Below are 19,216 nucleotides of genomic sequence, written 5' to 3'. Positions count from 1 at the left end.
CCCCCCCCCCCCCCCCCCCCCCCCCCCCCCCCCCCCCCCCCCCCCCCCCCCCCCCCCCCCCCCCCCCCCCCCCCCGCACCAAGGGGCAGCACGACACAGACGTGCAACCGAGACACCTCTTGACTGACCTCGTGTTAATATCATTGAATAGCCGAGACTGAAAAGCCGAGACCCAATGACGCTAATCTCAGTTGCCATATCAGCAGCGATTCTTTTCCCAATGGCAAACGGCAAAGAGGGCACCGCCGCTGGACATACGGTCCTGTCCAGCTAAGTAGATCGTGAAGGTGTGGTTGAAGTCCTGGATCTTGTTAGTCCAGCCTTCACGTTTCGCACATTGTCTCCATGCGGAACTTCCAATGGGGCAGGGATGACTTGTGTGCTCCTAGAACATGGGTTATTGGGTTTAGTTTAGTACTAGCGAGGTGATCCGGCCCAATGCCCGATCGAGAGAGCCGCTTTGTGGTAGATCTTGACGACGATCAACCAACCTTCCAATAGTACAAGTATTCTTGTGGAAATAGTTGGCAATATTGACACTCCCGTCGCAAATAGTATTGGCAATACATTGATTGCGCCCATTCATGAGCCTCCCACGTCTGCTGCATGGCGTGAAGGTTGGCGTCGTGCACGCATCCAGTCAGTTGGTGGAGGACAACAACGTGATGGCCTTTCGAGGCAGGCCCAGTGTTCAGCTTTTCGGACTCGCAATGTGGGCCGCAAGCTAATCCCAACTGAACCTGGAGCTGCAACGCTTCTATGTCGAGGCTGCGTCGCGTTGCGCGTGTACCTGACGCGGGCCCATCCCCGTTGGGGTGACAGCCGAAGTGAGCAGGTCTGGCCAACGGCACTGCTGGCTCGGCCATGCACCATGCTGAGGATGAAATCTCAGATGCGGCTTATTGACCCAGTAACATGTTCTTGGCTCGTAGGACTACCGTATCTCGTCTCGCTGGGCTAGAGCGGCGGGGGCCACAACGTGGACGACGTCCGATGCGGAATAGCGAGGTTTCATTTACAAATGGTCTCGCAGGCGCGTAGCTGTGCACGTTGGGCTGGATCCCAAGCTGCTCCGTATATATTGCTCGTCGACGGACCGCTGGACCTGGTTCTGGCCTCGTCAACTCTCACCATGGATCAGTTCTGGAGATCAGAGGCGTCCTCGCCAAGTGACTCAGTGCCCAGCTCGCCCCCTACCACGCCCGACTCCAGGTCAGAGTACGGTGTCGACCACTCGTTGAACTCGGAGTTCATTCTCGTCATTGGCGGCCTCGGCTTCATCGGCTCGCACACTTCCCTGGAGCTGTTGAAAGCCGGCAAGAGTGTGATCATTGTGGACGACTTGTCCAACAGCTACGAAAGCGTCTTCACTCGCATCCAGACACTCGCTGCCAAGCACTATCATGGCAACCGCCAAAAGATGCCCGCTCTTCACTTCCACAAGCTGGACTACCGCAGCCCGTCGATGGAGTTTCTCCTGGAATCCTACTCGGAATGGAACACGTTGACCAGCGTCAGCCTCACGCCGTCCACGGCTCAGAGCAAGACGTCCAAAATCAAGGGCGTCATCCACTTCGCAGCCTACAAGTCCGTCTCGGACTCCATCGCCTCGCCCATCGCCTACTACCGCAACAACGTATGCGGGCTCGTGGACCTCGTGGAGCTCCTCGGCAAGCACAACATTCGCAACTTTGTCTTTTCGTCTTCGGCCACAGTGTATGGCACCAAAGCCGACCTGGGTCGACCTCTTCGAGAGGAAGACTTGGTACATCATCCCGAGACGTACACAGATGGCGAGGGCTCTCCTGTCACGGCGGAGCCTGTCGTGGCCGGTCTTCAGAGTCCGTATGCGCGGTCCAAGTACTTCTGCGAGGCTATTCTTGCCGACATTGCGCACGCCGACCCGGCTTGGCGCATTGTTGCGCTGCGCTATTTCAACCCCATTGGCTGCGATGCGTCAGGTCTTCTGGGCGAGGATCCCAAAGGCACACCAACCAATCTCTTCCCCGTCATTACGCAGGTGTTGACGGGAGCTCGCGAACAGCTCGATGTCTTTGGCACAGATTGGCAGACGAGAGACGGCACCGCAGTTCGCGATTTCGTCCACGTCTCTGATGTCGCACGCGGGCACGTGTCCGCGCTGGCGTCCAAGCATGATGATGCTTTTCGGACGTTCAATCTCGGATCCGGTACGGGCACCACCGTCATCGAGGCCGTGCGCAGTCTGGAGGCGGCTGCAGCGCAACCAATTCCGGTGAGCTGGGCAGGGCGACGTGCAGGAGATGTCGGAAGCTGCGTGGCATCCAATGAGCGGGCTTTCAAGGAGCTCGGCTGGACCACCAAGGAGAGTATTCCGCAGTGCGCCCGAGACCTGTGGAACTACGTCTCAAAGGGGAGGGCTCACAGTTGAGGTGACCGTCTGAGGTCCATTGTTTCTTTTGCTGGCATAATCAAACAGGCGTTCAAAAGGGTTGCGGAGACAGGCAAAGCTGCTAATTAGTAATGAATAACTGAGGCACGATGATTGACTACACGTACGTGCTCATGGTGAACAGATCGACGTGACGCGTGAACGCAGTTGGTGAGGTGAGGTGGAAGCTTGTGCAATAGCATGTGATCATGGCTGACTGACACGCGGGCACGTGACAATTCGGGGGCTTTCCTTTGGTGCTTCTGCCGTGCTATCACGATTCATGACCTGACATACTCCGTACTCGCACAAACCTACCTTACCCGCCCAACTAATGTGGGACGACAGAACTCGTCGTCGTACGCTTGAAATGACTTGTTCAGCATCAATGGACACATTACATAAAGTGCACCGACCGTCGATGCTGGACGCGGCTTCTGACCTGACTTGACCTCAAACTCGCGAGAGCACCCACCACACCTGAGAATCCAGGACTACGGAGTACCTAGGCACAAAATAAGCGATGCCGCCCTGCAGAGCCACAAAAGAGTTGCACCGTACGGTTGGTTTCTTGTCAGACACCACAGTGGAGTCGCGGACCAAAGCTGCAAAGCACGCAACATCTGAGACATGCATCGCATCTGCCGCTCCGAAAGGGGAGGGGGGGGGGAGGGGCGTGTCTGTATGTCTTGGACTGAGATCTAGCCCCATCTCCTGCGGATCGTTTCCCTCCTCTCAGCCTTGCCCGCCTTCTCTTGGTACAGCCCATACCACTCTGATTATAACTCTAAAGTCTATTGAACCTTACGGTGAACTGCGGCCTAGAGAGACAGACAAACTCCGCCCACCATGGCTCTGCAACACATCATCGTGCCACTCTACATCTATCCGGAAGAACGAGCGTGGGCGCCCCTGGCCGCGGCAGCGAGAAGACACGCCAACATCAACTTTCTCGTCATCATCAATCCAAACAATGGCCCGGGCGAGGGACCGCTGCCTGACGGGAGCTACACGGCTAGCCTGCATCAATTGCAGAGCATCCCAAACATTCAGCTCCTAGGCTACGTGCACTGCACCTATGGACGGCGGCCGCTCGAGGACGTATGCAGGGATGTCGACCGCTACTACAGCTGGAACGCGCAGCTGCTGCGCGTGGACGGCATTTTCATCGATGAAGTCCCCTCGGCTGCGGAGGCAGTGCCCTACATGGCGCATCTCGCTGGGCACGTCCGCTCCGTTTGGACGTGTCACTCGACGGTGGCGAGTGGCGTGTTGGTGTTCAATCCCGGCGTGGTGGTGGACACGACCTTGGTCGAGCTAGCGGACTACGTGGTGGCCTTTGAGCAGGCGCACGAGCAGTGGAGGGTGCTCAGGGGGGAACATGAAGCGCTCCCTCGCGAGATCTGCCGTAAGGCTCTAGCCATTGTCCACACCACCACCAGCGAGGACGGTAGCCTAGAAGAGGTGCTGCAGGATGCCAAGGGCGCAGGGTTTGCGGGGGTCTACATCACCGATCAGCACGGGGGGGGCTTCACGAGGTGGCCAGCGCAGTGGGACAAGTTTGTACAATTGCTGAGCTACGATCAGACAGCTCGGGAGGAGACATGATTCTCCCCTCTCTGAGAGTCTGCTACGTTGGGTGCCTCAATCCTGCACCTTGGAGGTGTACGTCTTGCCATCGCAGTATTCCACCCAGCCGTCCAGTATCATCTTCTTAATGACCTTGCTGAACCCCTCCGAGCCAGTCGCATCACCCTCGGTGGAGCAAATCTCGCCAGAGACCTTGGCGGTCACCTTGTCGGGGGCGCCACTGGGATACTCAATGTTGAAGACGGGCTTGTCGGCGTCGACAAAGTCGGCAAAGGTGTCGCACTCGGCGTACTCGACGCACTGCTCGTTGACGGAAAAGTCGATAAAGTCAATCACGTCGGGGATGATCTCGCCCGCGTTCTTGAGGCCAATGGCCATCTTGTGAGACTGGGCCTCCTCGGCCATGAAGCGCATAAAGTCAACAGCGTCGTCCGCCGTGAGTCCGAGGCCGTTCTCGTTGTTCTGTGAGGTGACGAGTCAGTGTATTGTTGAGTGCAGGTCATTTGGTATCCCCGCCAACTTACGTAGCCATCTACGTTGTCTGGATCAATGGCATCACAGCCCTTCCTCCAGGCCAGCTCGATGCGTCCCTTGATAATGTCTCTGACGCCAGGGCTCGACACGTTGGCCCATCGCTCGTCGGGCCAGCCGTCGAGCTCGTCGCCCAAGTCAGCCTCGTCCCAGTCGTCCTTGTCGTCGCGCCAGTTCTCCCACGAACCGGCGCTGAAGTAGCAGATGACCTTTTTCCCGGCATCCTGCAGCATGCGAAAGGTCTCCTTGTCATTGTCGTAGAGGTCCAGATCGTACACGGCGACGTCAGGGTTGATGTCGTCTGTGGACTGCAAATCGAGGGGGTACTTGAGAATAATTTGCCACGAGTCACCAACCTTTGGCTTCCAGGTTTCGTCCCTGTCGGGGCCATCCTCGGGCACGCCATCAGTGTCGTCGCCGCCGCCGCCGCCGCCGCTGTTCTGGTCGTCGTCTCCACCATCATCGTCGCTGCCTCCGCCGCGAGTGAGGCCGACGCCCAGCCCAACGGCGAGCGCAACGACTGCGACAATGGCGACAACGGTCACGATGAGCTTCCTGCGCAGGGACCACGACTTTGGGGGGGGCTTCTCCATTGCAGCGACGTGCTCGTTAGCCTTGCCCAGCATGGTTGTGTTCAGGAGGGCGCTCAGAGTACGAGGAAGAGGAGATGGTGTTCCGGGGATGATCTATCTACCAAGGGGCGACGAAAGTCATGTTGGAGTTGACTGTTGTGCAGATCAGATCGGAGGATTTGGCACAGCCCCTGGGTGGCAGGGCTGACAGGCAGGCTGCGAATCCCCATCTGGGTGATGCGAGGGTCTAGATGCAGTGGAAGCGGTAAGACGGCACCAATCCTGCCTTGGCTTTGTGACAGGCCTCATGTTCTCGCTACGTAACACTGAACATGTCTGGGCGATTTCATTTGGTTGGTACCTCGCCAAGTCGCCAAGTCGCCAAGTCGTTTAGCAAAATAAGCTACTAGATTAGGGGTCTACGTAGCGGCCTAGTTGGCACTTTTCCCAAACAATCTAAAGTTCTCGGGCAGAGAGGGGACCCTGAACGATCGACCCACGCTTCGGCTTCGGGCTTTCACGACTCCACGAGCGGGATGATCAGGCGGAGGTTTTGTGCAGGACAGTCAATCACAAGCCACTCCCGCCGGTCCCTCCGGAATTATGCAGGTCTCAGGTGAGGCCCCTGCAACGCTACGCACCCACCCTGAAGTCCCCAAATAGGGACTCAATCGCGACTACACGTATGTGCGGCGTTTTCAGGCACTGACATGATTGACGCACATGTACCTCCGTACGTATAGGCCTAGCCGCCCGAGAACCAGGGACCAGACCACCCCGCTGTTTGTCCAGGCCGATCTGGACTCTCCTAGGGCTCAATCCGACTTGGTGGAACGGACTGCCGCTGGGCGATGGGCAAATTGGGAGGAGCTGATGAACTCATTGTTAGTGTTCGCAGAGTACGTGTACGCAGCCTTGACGCATGGTGCTCCGTGGTACTCTCGATACGGTCATCAACTCTGCTCAACTCAATTATCTTTTTTTTGCGCCGTGCTCGGCGTCACACACGTAGTGTTGGCAATGTCCATTACATGAGGTACGTATACATGGGCACGCCACCATGGTCGGCAAAGCAAGGTGTGCCCGTCTGCCCCATCTGCGTGCCGCAGATCCACGAGCACATGGAGACTAGAATCCTGGGCGCCCCGACTTTTCTCGATACGGGCCTTCTCCAGTCTGCTTGTACATACGTACCGGAACCCAAGGCGAGCCAGAGGGGGGACCTGAGACACTGGTGAGCTGTCTGCGCATCAGCCAACACCGATCCTGACCCTGATCTATGCTCATTGCAAGTACTAGTGTATGTACTATTAGTGGAATACGAGGTCGTGCCTGCAATGCAGATGCAAGCCAGACCACGTCGCGCGACTCGCGCACGCCGACCGAGGGAGGAGGCACTACGGATAGCCCTCGCATATCGAGATGTCGTGTCCACCAGGTTCATGTTGCCACCAGCGGACAGATCATCGCCTGCCGGGGAGACGCGATCCAGCGCTGGCCATCGTGTGGAACACGCCTGCGTGGCTCCATGCAAGTCTGATCGTCTCAGACGTCTTAACTAGGCCTGGTCAGATCCGGACACTTTGCTTTTTTGCGCCATCCCGCAGCGCCATGGATTCACGTTGACCACATCACGCGCCCTTACCAGACTTTGGTGCTTGACTCACCGTTGAGAACCTGGGATGGAAACGCATCGGGAGCGTGCCACTTCCGAAATAGACTGAGCTGAAGCTTGCCGTGGCTGGCCTGGATGAGTTGTTCCACCCACCTCTTGCTCTAGAGAGGCTCTGGAGAGGCCATCTGGTGGATGCCAAGGACGCCATGCTATGTCCTTCTTTCTGAAGCCTCTTTCGTTAGCCTCTTTCGTTGAGAAAAAAAAAATTGAGGAGACGGCCGTACGGCTGAGCTCTGCCATGATCAGTTCTTCGTCCAGCTGAATGTTTTAAGAAGGACTGCGTGCTCCGAACAGGATCCCTCAGTCCATAGCATTCTGCCAACCATCTCACTGGTTTTGATCGCGCGGATTCTAATCAGTGTCCCTCAAACATGTTGTCCCCTTTTACCTTTTATCGGGTGACTCTCACCCTAGGATGTCTTCTCGGCCTCCTCAACCCTTCATATGCCGCGCCAGGGGCCACCGTGGACAGCAAGGTGCTGATCCTCGCACGAGACAGTTATTCTGCGTCCACGGCTAGTTCAGGCCTGGAAGGCTATGGCATCCCGTTCGAGACTGTCCTTGTTCCCAAAGAGGGCATCACCTTGCCCGGCTTGACGAGCTCGAGCACCGCCGGCCGCTACGGCGGCATCATCGTCATGGGCGCCGTGTCCTATAACTACGACGGCTCGTGGAAAAGCGCGTTGACCACGGCGCAGTGGGACGAGATACACGAGTACCAGACAGATTTCCACGTCCGCCTCGTTCGCACCGACGAGTATCCTGGACCAAGCTTCGGTAAGAGCCTCCTGCCGTCAAGGAAGTCGACGTCAGCTCACAGTCTTTCACAGGTGCGTCGATAGCTTCGGGCGGTGGCTGCTGTGCCAGCGGTGTTGAGCAGCTTATCAGCTTCACCAACACCACGGCCTTCCCAACGGCGAACCTCAAAGCGTGAGTCCTGTCCCCCCCACACGCACACCACTGTCCACGTCTCGAGGCTGACTGGATACCCCTCCAGAAATGCTGGCATTACCACCGCAGGCCTCTACCACTACCCGGCCACCATCACCGACCCCGATACCACCTGGGAGATTGCCAAGTTTGGTCCCGGCGGAGCGCAGACCGGGGACACAACCGCTGCTGTCATCAACAACTTTGACGGCCGCGAGCAGCTGGTCTGGTTCACGAGCTGGGCGACCGACTGGTCCGCCACGTCCAACTACCTCCAGCACGCGCACATCCACTGGATGACCCGCGGTCTCTTCCTCGGCAAGCGCAAGATCCACCTGAGCGCGCAGGTGGACGATGTGCAGCTCTCGACGGGACTCTACCTGCCCGCGGGCCAAGAATTCAAGTGCCGCATCGGTGACCTCGAGGCTCACGTGGCCTGGCAGCAGGACATCAACGGCCGTCTCCCCGCCGGCTCCGACTTTTGGCTCGAGATGGGCCACAACGGCAATGGCGACATCATCGCCGCCACGGACCCCGACGATGAGTCGGACGAGATCTGCATCCCCGACTACGCCGTCAACTACGAATCTCCCGAGGACACCCCCCTGGAGTTCAAGAAGGTCCCTGGCACGGGCGAGGACCTGTGGCCGCCCGAGTTTGAGGAGTACGGTTGGAGCAAGGAGTGCGCCGACCTCGACGACTTTGCCGCCTGGTGGCTGAACAAGGCCAACCTGAACGCCTTTGCGCACGTCTCGCACACCTTTTCCCATCTCGAGCTCAACAACGCCACGTACCACGACGCCTCGCGCGAGATTGCGTTCAACCAGGCGTGGATGGCGCAGATGGAGATTGACCAGGCGACGCGGTTCTCTCCCAAGGGTCTCATCCCGCCGGCCATCACCGGTCTTCACAACGCCGACGTCCTCCAGGCGTGGGCGGACAATGGTCTGCTGTACGCCATGGGGGACAACACGCGTCCGGTCCTGCGCAGCGCCGACAGCGCGTTCCACCCGCGGCTCACCACTGTCGCGGGCAACGGCTACGCCGGTGTCGTCATCGTGCCTCGCTACGCGACGACCATTTACTACAACTGCGACACGGCGGCGTGCACGGTGCAGGAGTGGATCGACACCTCGGCCGGCGCGGGCGACTTTGACGACCTCCTGCGTGACGCGCGCGCTACCAACACTCGCTACCTACTCGGTTTGCAGGCCGACCCCTACATGTTCCACCAGGCCAACTTGCGCCAGACGGACATGCCCAGCATCACCGTCGGCAGCGAGACGGGCAAGATGTCCATTCTCATGGCGTGGGTCGAGACCGTTGCCCAGGAGATGGTCCGCCTGACCGACTGGCCCATCACGTCGCTCAAGCACGACGCCATTGGCGACTACTTTATGGACAGGATGACACTCGACGGGTGCGACCCCCAGCTGTCCTATGCGTACTCGGCCGATGGGAGTGCGATTGAGTCGGTCACCGTGAGCACGGATGGGAACAGCTGCGCTGTGCCTGTGCCTGTGACGATCCCCGGGGGGCAGGCTTCGGCCAGCGGAGGTCAGGTATCTGCTGACCAGGTTGGCAGTGAGCCGACGATTTACTGGGTGACCATGGACGGCTCGCCCGTGACCCTGTCCTTGAGCGAGGCGGTCAATTTCTGAGCTACTTTAGTCAATTGGATCTGTATTTTCAATCATGAACCATACTGCGATGTCCAACTGACCACGAGGACCGTCATCCAGCGTAACATGCCCGATTTGCGCGTCACATTAACAGCATGACAATCTCTACATGCCCACTGGTGGTTTGGCCGACGAAACGAGGTTGCACCGTGCTAAACACCAGAGTATCAGGAGCATTATGCACATAGGTGTTTTCCGGCCAATCCTTTGTCAGCAGCATACTCCAGAGACAAGTTCGCTCGTGGGAAAGGCCGCAAAGACGGCACCTGAGACTGGATGCTGTCTCGCTGTCGTTCGGGAATCGCGCGATTACCAAGGCGCTGAATCAGAAAGTGAATAAACATGAGACCGTGCTGCTCGACCATACTACTTAGCCCAAGGGGCCGAGAGTGCATGCGAGGCAATGATGTTACCCTCGACAGAGGAGACGCGTGGCCGCAGCTGAGCATCGAGCGCCCAGGCCAGGCCAGGCCAGAAACATGTGACGGGTTGACTCTGTGGCAGTGATGGCTCCCTCGTTGGTTTGCGTGGCCAAATAGACTTTGTTGATGTCTTGAACCAGAGTCAGCATCAAGATAGAGGTGAGACCAGGCATGCATGCGCAGTGCAGGCTGCCGCAAGTTGAGCGCAGCACTGCAGCTTTGGGCATTTGACATGTCTACACCAATGCCAAGGTCGCGTGTCTCATCCGAGTCATCCCACAGACCCGACATTTGTCGACAATGGTGGCTGACGCATCAAAGACATTGACGATCAACCCCCATGACGATCCCCCAACATGAAGGCAATTGGACTCGGTAGAGTCCCTGAGACAGACTCTGCCGAGCCTCCATCGGCCGCAACTGGCGTACACAACTCTCCGCCCGCCGATCGATAACGACGGCCACTCTGGGACACGTGGTGTTTCGCGGCTGTCGTGGTGACCGTGCAATGCGCTGTGATCTGGCTGCTGGCTGGTGCAGCGGCGAACTGGCTGGGAGGCGACGGCTATTTCGAGCTATCGAAACCTTGAGCTATCGGTGGACGATGGCGCAGACGTTTTGTTGATGCCACTGTCCATCAATGATCAATGCGCGTGTCGAGGCGCGTCGAGACTCAAGAGACAAAAGGCGTTTCGCCCTATTGAAAGAGAACCCCGTACAAGTCGCAGGTGGAACGGGGTCCGAGGGGTTTTCTGTGGGCTTTGATTGGCCGCATTGGGCAGAAAATGCTTTTTAGCGGCCCAATTTAAGCTAAATATGCTAAAATAAGCATAACGCCAATACAATGCCCTCCAGCTTTCAGCCGCAGTGCTGCCAACAGAGACTGACTTCACTGACGAGGGGATGCTCGCCCTCATTCCGGACGTGGGACGGGCTGGTCGGCGTCATAACCGTCCTGTGTGACACCGGGACTTCAAGAAACAGTCGTGAGACAGCCTCGCCCATCCGGCCAGGACAGCCTTGGCACCACCCGCCAACGACTGGATCCGTGGTGGCCAGGAGGGCGTGAGGGATGTGGGCTCGCCGTGACATTCCAACTCCGTCCGTACACTACCTCTTGCGGACTGCCCGCCAGCCTGAGCGATTAAATTGCCTCAGCGCCCTAGGCTCCGTTCCCCTTCCACCAATCCTACCACTACGTAATCAATCATTCACGTTCTCGCTCTCCCTCACCACCAACCCGTGCGATCCGTATATCCTCATCAACCATCCGTCGCCTCGATCGTGTTCGTCTGCTCGCTCCCATCGCCTCGCCTCCCCCGCTCGCTGGTTCACCACCCAGCACGGCCAAGCCAAGCGCGCTGCAAATTTCGCTGCTTTCGCCACGGTTCCCAACTCCCAGATCCTACAAGTCGGCCGGCCGGCTTGAGGACCACCCGCATTCACCATGCCTGTCCTGGACCTGAGCGAGCTCAACATCATCCTTGGCGTGTTAGGTGGCTTCATCCTCTTGTACGGCATCATCTCGATCAAGATCAAGGCCAAATGGTATCTTGGTGAAGCCCGTACGTACCAGCAGCCATGTTCTCCTCCCCCGTCTATGCTGCTGCTGACACCCACCACCAGTCCCGGCCGTCGTCATCGGCATCCTCCTCGGTCCTATAGCGGCCAAGTTCATCGAGACGGAGAAATGGGGTAGTGCAGAGCCCGGGCAGACCAACGAGGTCACGCTGGTATGTGCCATCCAGCGAGACACGCGCGCGTGTCACTTGCCAAAATGTGTCCACCAATGCTGACTGCAAATAGGGTCTGATGAGAGTCATGATCGGCGTCCAGCTGGTCATCGCCGGGTACCAGCTGCCCGCCAAATACCTCGTTCTGCGCTGGAAGGAGATGCTTCTCCTCCTGCTCCCCGTCATGACCATCATGTGGCTCTCTACCACCCTCTGCATCCTCGCCACCGTGCCCAAGCTGACCCTGCTCGCCGCCCTCGTCATAGGCTCCTGCGTCACCTGCACCGACCCCATCCTTTCCCAGGCCATCGCCAAGGGTCCCTTTGCCGACAAGTACGTCGCACGTCCCCTGCGTGAGATCATCTCCTCCGAGGCCGGTGCCAACGACGGCTTCGGCTTCCCCTTTCTCATGCTCGCCACGTTCCTCATTCGCCACGCCAACGTCCCCGGCGCCGGCGAGCATGGTGCCGAGGTCGAGTTGGAGGACCGGGCGCACCAGCCTTACCATCTCCTTGCGCGTGCCGGAGCGACCGTCGCCTCGGAAGGACTGCGTCTCATGGGCCGCAATGAAGAGGAAGTCGGTCGTCTGGGTGGCGGTGTCGGCGTGGCCATGCAGAACTGGTTCATCGAGACGTGGATCTATCAGATCCTCATGTCCGTCGCCATCGGTGCCATTGTTGGCTTCGGCGCGCAGTTCGCCCTCAAGTTCGCCCTGAAGAGGTAAGCCTTGTCTCGCTCTCTCTCTGTTTGCATCATGCCCCCCAGACCCAATCACTGACATTTCTTCTCCCTTGCAGGAAGTGGGTCGACGCTGAGAGTTACCTCCTCTACCCCTTGGCCATCGGTGTAAGTCTCTGAAACGACAACGTCTTCCGCGACGATGAAACTAACATTGCTCTCTTTAGCTCTGGCTCCTCAGCATCTGCGGTCTCGTTGGCACCGACGATCTCCTCGCCTGCTTCGTCGCCGGCAACGCCCTCAATTGGGACGGCGAATTTCTGAGGGAGACAGAGGAGCGCCACGACGAGGTCAACTCCGTCATAGACGTCCTCCTCAACTTTGGCGGTTTCATGTACATTGGCGCCATCATGCCCTGGTCCGAGTTCAACTCCCCCGACACGACGGGCCTGACCTGGGGCCGTCTCGTCGGCCTCGGCTTCCTCGTACTCTTCTTCCGCCGCATCCCCGCCATCTTCATCTCGTACAAGCTCATGCCCAACGTCTGCCAAAACTGGAAGGAGGCTCTCTTCATGGGCTATTTTGGTCCTATTGGCGCCGGCGCGGTCTTCTACGTCGAGCATACCCGCCATCTCTTCCCCGAGCTCGGCGAAGGCGACGAGGAGGAGACCAATCTCGTCCGCGTCATGGCCCCCGTCGTCTACTGGCTCGTCCTCTTCTCCATCATCGTCCACGGCCTGTCCATCCCCGGCCTGAACCTCCTCTACCAGTACTTTGACGTCGACCCCATCCAGGACGACGCCATCGAGATCCGCCGCAAGTCCATCCACGATGCCACACCCGCCAACGCCATGGTCGGCGACGAGGAGAACTTTATCGCCTACAACCGCTTCTCCCGCCCCGTCTTCAATGTTGCCGACCTTCCCACCGTCCGCTCCCGGCGCCAGTCCCTTGCCACCGAGCATGCCCGCTCCAGGTCGCGCTCCCGGCTTTCCCTCGCCCGCTCCAGGTCGCGTGACGTGGGCCGTGAAAGCGTCCCCTTCCCCGTTCCCATGCCGGAGAAGAGTCGCGACGACACCTTCCGGCACTCCGGCTCCGACGATGAGGAAGCTGGGAATCGTGCCGCGCCTTACAAGCGAGGACGCACCATCCAGTACGCTGTATAGGGGCAGTCGTTCTGGCTGGGCATGTCCAGTGCCTCTGGTCGGATTGGTGGGCAGGTTCCTGCAAAGACGGCTGGCGGTGTGTGAATGAATGAAGAAAGCCGAGGTATAGGACTCGTACAATTTTGTTTTCTTTCTTGTTTTTATTGGTTTTCAGCATTTTAAAGCGCGGCGCATGGTACACACATACGATACACGATTTCATATATAGATAAAGCTACTTGTATTCAATCCACAAACGCCTATATGCAAAGTGAGCCCCCTGGACCCCTCATCATGACGACCCAGTGGTCAGCTCCTCCACCTTGGCGGTCAAGTTGTCCACAACGCCATTGGTCTTCTCCGGAGACTCTGTCTTGGTTGCGGTACCATTCTCCACAGGCGCCGCCGCGGGCGTCAGGGACTTTTGCACGGGAGGGTTCAAAAGGTAGTTGGAAGGGATCAGCTTGGAGCGCGCGGCCGGGTTCAGCGTGAGTCCGAAGCCGGGCTTGTCAATGTCCGCCGTGGTCAGGTACCCCTTGGTGGGGATGGGCTCGTCGATGAAGAGGTCGCCAAAGACGGGCAGCACGCTCTTGCCGTCGGGCGAGTTGGCGAGGTACTCTTGGAACGGCGTGTTGGGCTGCGAGAAGACAAAGTGGTAGCTGTAGGGCCCGCTGGCGTGCGGCACGACGGGGATGTCGTAGGCCGCCGCCAGGGCCGCCACCTTGAGGAGCTCAGTCAGACCGCCGAGCCACATGACGTCGGGCTGGATGATGTCCAGGTTGCGTCCCTCCACGAGCTTGCGGAATCCGAAGCGCGAATACTCGTGCTCGCCCGTGGTGAACTTGACCGTGGGGTGGGCACGCTTGATCTGAGCGAAGCCGTCCGTGTCATCGGGCGACAGGCACTCTTCCCACCAGTTGATGTTGAGATCCTCACACGCCTTGACGAGCTCAATGGTGTACGACACGTTCAGGCTCATGTAGCAGTCCACCATGATGGGGAAGTCTGGGCCCACGGACTCTCGGTGCTTGCGTAGAAACTCTACGTTCTTCTTGAGGCCGACATGACCCTCATCCGGGCAGAAGGGCAGGGGAACCTTGGCGCCCCAGAAGCCCATGTCCCGAGCCGCGGGCGGCTCAGGGCCGGTGCAGTAGAAATCGACGCGCTCCTTGGTGGCGCCACCAATCAGACGGTAGACGGGCTCGTCGCGGATCTTGCCGAGCAAGTCCCACAACGCGAGGTCGATGACGGAGATGACGGCCACAGGGAGACCCTTTCGTCCGTAGAACATGGAGGCACGGTACATCTGCTCGAAGAGGAGGTTGGTGTTTCGTGCGTCCGCGCCGATTAGGAAACGCTCAAAGTGCTGGTGCACGAGCCAGCAGCCGGGAGGGCCTTTTTCACGTCAGTACTCTAACACTCTTAGGATATCAAGTCAAGGACTCTGGCTACACACCACCAAAGCCGGTCGCGATACCGACTGTGCCATCGGCAGACTCAATCTCCACCAAAAAGGAGCCGAGGACATTGATGCCCCAGCTCGTTCTCGATTTGCGGTATTGCTCCCATCGCGAGCAGGGTGTCGAGATATCCGAGTCGATCAACCTGTGAACACGGTAAGCCAGTGTCATACGGGGCCCGTGAACATGCATGCGTACCAGTGGCCGCCCTTGACATTGTGATAATCACCGCCGGACCCGACACCGCCGATGATGTACGACCTGATGGCCTTGATGGTGAACTTGTTGTTCGCTATCGCGGAACCCATTGTGCAGTTTGGTGGTGTAAGCCAGCCTCGTCGTGATAGTCGAGTGGAGGGGTTGTTCAGGGGGGAGCCGGACTGACGAAACAACCAAGTATAAGGAAGGTAGGTGTTGGAGGGAGAATGTCCGAGCGGAAAAACGAATGGGATTGTCAAGGAAATAGGCTAATAGCTGCTGTCGAAGTACTCTTCTCCCAGCTTATGAGGGGACCGCGACTTGGAGAAGTCGGTCGTCTTTCACCCGAACATGGTTGCAAAGGCCAGACGCGGGGCGCCGCAAGCGGACCCGGCAGTTCTTCTGGCAAACTTCCAGGCTATCTGTCGGAGGAGGTGAATCACGTGTCAGTTGGCCTGGTGGCCCCAGATTTCACACATTCGTTCGGAACTTCGGTTTGTCGGCTCGATGGTCGCCGACGGAAGTTACGGCCCCGCAGTTGGGAAAATTGAAGCCATCCGTTGCGAAGTAGGTATTGAGGATGTTGAACACAAGGGTCCAAGCATCTATGGTGAGGGTTGAGAGTTGAGAGTTTCTGTCCACGGAGTATCATCGGCTTTTATCGAGGCGTTCTCGACGGGGATCAACATTTGAGGCAAGAGCGATCTGAATGAGCGCCGTGTTTTCGCCGAGGCAATGATAGTGCTGGCTTCCCCGCCGCCTGTCCTCGAGTCGGCCAACCACAGTCGTCGTCTTGACCCCACGAGTCCCCGCGCGCGCTAGACAGGTGAGACACAGACAGAAATAACCCTCAGAATGAGCTTGGTCAAGCACCAAAGCCTGGTCGAAATGTGCCACTTATTATGTCTAATTTTGAACCCCAGAGCCACTCCGCGTGACCCATTGACAAACATTTGGAGCTCCCTGTCCTCCTCGGGCGCGCTCCTCATTGTCCCGAAACGCTCTTCGGATCGAGGTCGTGCGAGAGCGGATTAACTTGCTGTAGGGAAGTTTACTCAACGCCAACCCTCTTTATCGAGACTTGTGGGCATGCTCGGTCTATAGTCACAACGACGCGCCCTGGACCAACCATGTCGGAGGACCGGGCACCCCCGAACGATTGGGACAGCGATGCCAGCGACGAAGATACTGCGTCGCGCGTCAGCTCCAAGAGGAAGCGCCCTCCTGTGTCCGTCTCGTGAGTTCCACACCGCAGGTCGAGTCGCGACCTTATCCCCGTCGCCATGAGCGAGCCCGAGACCGCATGTAATAACAACCCCATCCCCAGATGTGAGCTCTGCAAGCAGCGCAAGGTCAAGTGTGATCGCGGGCAGCCATCGTGCGGTTGGTGCACCCGCAACGGCGCAACATGCGAGTACAAAGAACGACGCAAGCCTGGCCTGAGGGCCGGCTATGGGAGGGAGCTCGAGCAGAGGCTCGATAAGCTTGAGCAGATCCTCAGGTCCCACTCGGAGATCCTCCAGGCCTCTCTGTCGAACCAGGGCAGCTCGACATCGCCAAACCACCACATGAGCTCTGCTCACAACAACCCACTCGCCTCCAGCCTCAACACCATTTCGCCCAACAACAATAGCCATGGCAATGCCATGTCTCACCACGGCAGTCTACCAAGCGACAATGGCACACCACGAGACCCCGTGTTCCGACCCCCAGAGCACCTCCGAACGCCCCAGGCGGAAACAGCCCTGTTTCTGCATAAGCCGTCGAGCTTCACGCCAGCTTCGCAGGATTTTGGCGTCCATGTAGCACAGACGCCCGGCGTCGAGGGCTTCCACAATGCTTCCATTTCTGGCATGTCAGCCCCGTCCCAAATGCAAGGTATGCAGCCATCCGCTGCCGCGCAGGACTATTACGGGCAAGGTATGGTTGGACCCAGGAGTGTTTTTTTTTTTTTCTTTTTGTTTTCCCACAGACTGACCAGTCGCGTGCTCGAGCAGGTCCGGTCAATACGCACTCGCCGACAGTGCCCATCCCCCATGTCGGGGCCCCCGCGGCCTTGGATCAGGAGATGCCGCCTTACGACCTACTGTATGCTCTGGTCGACCTCTACTTCAAGCACATTAATACGTGGTGCCCCATACTACACCGCAAAACGACTCTGGACTCACTGTTCGGCCCCTCGACACTGCAGGAGACGGACAGGATTCTGCTCCACGCCATCGTGGCCACCACAATGCGCTACTCTAACGATGGCAGACTGACCGAGGAGAGACGACGCCACTATCATCAGGTGTCGAAAAATAGGGTTCTCCTCTATGGCATGGAGAACGCCTCGGTCAAGGCATTACAGGCCCTCCTGATCCTCGCCTTGGATCTCTGTGGTGACAGCAATGGCCCGCCGGGCTGGAACATTATGGCATTGATCACCCGATCGGTGGTGCAGCTCGGCTTGGCTGTCGAAGCCACATCCTCCAGTGTGTCTCCAAACATTACTTCGATATACACCCTCCGAGCAATGGTGCTGCCGGACTCCAAGGACTTCATCGATGAAGAAGCTCGCAGGCGCCTGTTCTGGATGATCTACATGCTCGACCGATATGCAACCATTGCGACTGCCTTTGAGTTTGCGTTGGACGACAAGGAGATTGACAGAACGCTACCTTGCCGCGACGACTTGTGGATCAAGAACCAAAAGGTAGAGACCCGCTGGTTCAAGACCAAGGACCACCACGACGAGTCGGGCGAGTACGGCGTCAACAAGCCCGAGAACATTGGCGCCTTTGGGTTTCATTGCGAGATCCTCAACATCCTCGGTCAGATCCACAACTTCCTCAAGCAACCGGTGGACATTAGCGCGTTGAGCGATGTGGAGCAGTGGCAGATGCGGTACAAGGAGCTGGACAACATGCTCACCTCATACAAGTTCTCCCTGCCCAACGAGTACGGCAACATGGCCAAGCTCTTCCAGCCGGGCAGTAAGAACCTAAATTGCGGCTGGGTCATGCTGCACGCAACATACCACTTTGCCGTCATCAGGCTACACTCTTCGGCAGCCTACCCCACCACCCGATCGCCCATCTTCACCCCATCCTACAGCGCGTCCCAGCGGTGCCACGGGGCGGTCGAGAACATCGCGGCTCTAGGAGAGTTTGTGATCAACAACGGCCTCGTGAACAAACTCGGGCCGCCCTTTGCCTTCACGCTCTGGGTAGCGGCCCGGTTGCTGCTGGTCCACGGGTCCACGGTCGAGCACAAGCTGTCGCCCCAAATCTCCTTCTTCGTCGAGACCCTGCGCGAGATGGGTCGCTACTGGCCCGTGGCCGCGCGGTACTGCGAGCTCCTCTCTCGGGTCCTGGACGAGCACCGGGACAGCGAGCACAAGGGCGACGGCGTGACGCCGAGCTCGGTCAAGATCCTCGCCGACATGCGCCGCACAGCCTTCGACCTCGATTTTCTCATCTCTCGTCAGCCCAAGGCCGGTGGGGCGGCCGGCGGCTCGATGAACCCCAGTCGGCTCCCGAGCGTGACGCCCGCGAGGACGCCCGCGCCAAACGAGCTGGAGTATCTCGATGTCTTTGACTTTTTCAACTTTCCCAGGCTTCCCGCCGGCGGGGAGAACATCGTCTCCAACGGGAATGGAAACAACACCCAGACACCGGCGCCGGGGGACGAGATGGACCCTGGAGGCAACGGCCAGGGCTTGGCGAACGAGTTCAACATTACGAATTTCACGGTGGATGCAAACAGCGACTGGCTGTTTAAACAGGATTCCATGAATGGCAAGTTCATGTCATAGGAGAGAGAAAAAGGTACTTTATGGTAAGGGATGATTTCTGGGAATACCTACCGTCGTGGTAGTCGCCCGAGGGGCATGGGTGGCGTTGAGGAGTTATAGGAAAGCAAGAGCATGCAATGTGTGGTCGGCTCCATCGAGCTCTGGGACTTGACTATTGAACTGACGGGGAAAATGTTTAGTGACGGTGGTCAATGTTAGGACATTGTTTCCTCGGGTCATTCCAACCGTTTCACTATGCCTACCCTGTATGCCTGCTCATGTTGTCGTGATCGCTAACAACTACTTCTTCAGCTCATGACTGCGTGAGCTGTCTGAGTCAATAGTCATTTGGCTATTGTGTTCCCTTTTTTATTCTTTCTTTTTTTCCCTTTTTTACTCCTCAAGATATGCCAGC

At 58.2% G+C, this 19,216-nt stretch overlaps 7 protein-coding genes across 7 annotated transcripts; 5 read left to right on the top strand and 2 right to left on the bottom strand.

The window, feature by feature from the left end:
* Nucleotides 1–1,132: 1,132 nt before the first annotated feature.
* Nucleotides 1,133–2,410, top strand: J7T54_001919 (UDP-glucose 4-epimerase 5; the record flags this gene model as incomplete). Its single annotated transcript, XM_051508617.1, has 1 exon — nucleotides 1,133–2,410. The coding sequence occupies one exon, from the start codon at nucleotides 1,133–1,135 to the stop codon at nucleotides 2,408–2,410; it is 1,278 nt and encodes a 425-aa protein (XP_051360358.1).
* An 849-nt stretch (nucleotides 2,411–3,259) lies between these two features.
* J7T54_001918 (Spherulin-like protein) lies at nucleotides 3,260–4,018 on the top strand (the record flags this gene model as incomplete). The annotated part of the gene is made up of 1 exon (XM_051508616.1): nucleotides 3,260–4,018. One exon carries the CDS (start codon nucleotides 3,260–3,262, stop codon nucleotides 4,016–4,018), a length of 759 nt encoding a protein of 252 aa, XP_051360357.1.
* A 36-nt stretch (nucleotides 4,019–4,054) lies between these two features.
* J7T54_001917 (uncharacterized protein) lies at nucleotides 4,055–5,157 on the bottom strand (the record flags this gene model as incomplete). Its single annotated transcript, XM_051508615.1, has 2 exons — nucleotides 4,055–4,462; nucleotides 4,525–5,157. The coding sequence occupies 2 exons, from the start codon at nucleotides 5,155–5,157 to the stop codon at nucleotides 4,055–4,057; spliced, it is 1,041 nt and encodes a 346-aa protein (XP_051360356.1).
* Nucleotides 5,158–7,149: 1,992 nt separating this feature from the next.
* On the top strand, nucleotides 7,150–9,369 carry J7T54_001916 (uncharacterized protein; the record flags this gene model as incomplete). The annotated part of the gene is made up of 3 exons (XM_051508614.1): nucleotides 7,150–7,555; nucleotides 7,609–7,708; nucleotides 7,776–9,369. The coding sequence occupies 3 exons, from the start codon at nucleotides 7,150–7,152 to the stop codon at nucleotides 9,367–9,369; spliced, it is 2,100 nt and encodes a 699-aa protein (XP_051360355.1).
* Nucleotides 9,370–11,259: 1,890 nt separating this feature from the next.
* Nucleotides 11,260–13,389, top strand: J7T54_001915 (uncharacterized protein; the record flags this gene model as incomplete). Its single annotated transcript, XM_051508613.1, has 5 exons — nucleotides 11,260–11,377; nucleotides 11,439–11,545; nucleotides 11,619–12,265; nucleotides 12,343–12,391; nucleotides 12,451–13,389. The coding sequence occupies 5 exons, from the start codon at nucleotides 11,260–11,262 to the stop codon at nucleotides 13,387–13,389; spliced, it is 1,860 nt and encodes a 619-aa protein (XP_051360354.1).
* A 271-nt stretch (nucleotides 13,390–13,660) lies between these two features.
* On the bottom strand, nucleotides 13,661–15,136 carry J7T54_001914 (L-rhamnonate dehydratase; the record flags this gene model as incomplete). Its single annotated transcript, XM_051508612.1, has 3 exons — nucleotides 13,661–14,763; nucleotides 14,825–14,973; nucleotides 15,027–15,136. 3 exons carry the CDS (start codon nucleotides 15,134–15,136, stop codon nucleotides 13,661–13,663), a joined length of 1,362 nt encoding a protein of 453 aa, XP_051360353.1.
* Nucleotides 15,137–16,156: 1,020 nt separating this feature from the next.
* Nucleotides 16,157–18,822, top strand: J7T54_001913 (putative transcriptional regulatory protein-like protein; the record flags this gene model as incomplete). Its single annotated transcript, XM_051508611.1, has 3 exons — nucleotides 16,157–16,263; nucleotides 16,354–16,904; nucleotides 17,024–18,822. 3 exons carry the CDS (start codon nucleotides 16,157–16,159, stop codon nucleotides 18,820–18,822), a joined length of 2,457 nt encoding a protein of 818 aa, XP_051360352.1.
* Nucleotides 18,823–19,216: the final 394 nt, after the last annotated feature.

Source organism: Emericellopsis cladophorae, assembly GCF_022114955.1.
Source record: "Emericellopsis cladophorae strain MUM 19.33 chromosome Unknown NODE_46_length_184447_cov_119_232918, whole genome shotgun sequence".
NCBI classification, from domain to species: domain Eukaryota; kingdom Fungi; phylum Ascomycota; class Sordariomycetes; order Hypocreales; family Bionectriaceae; genus Emericellopsis; species Emericellopsis cladophorae.
The sequence above is the reverse complement of the archived record's forward strand: the minus strand, read 5'-3'. Positions and strand labels throughout refer to the sequence as shown.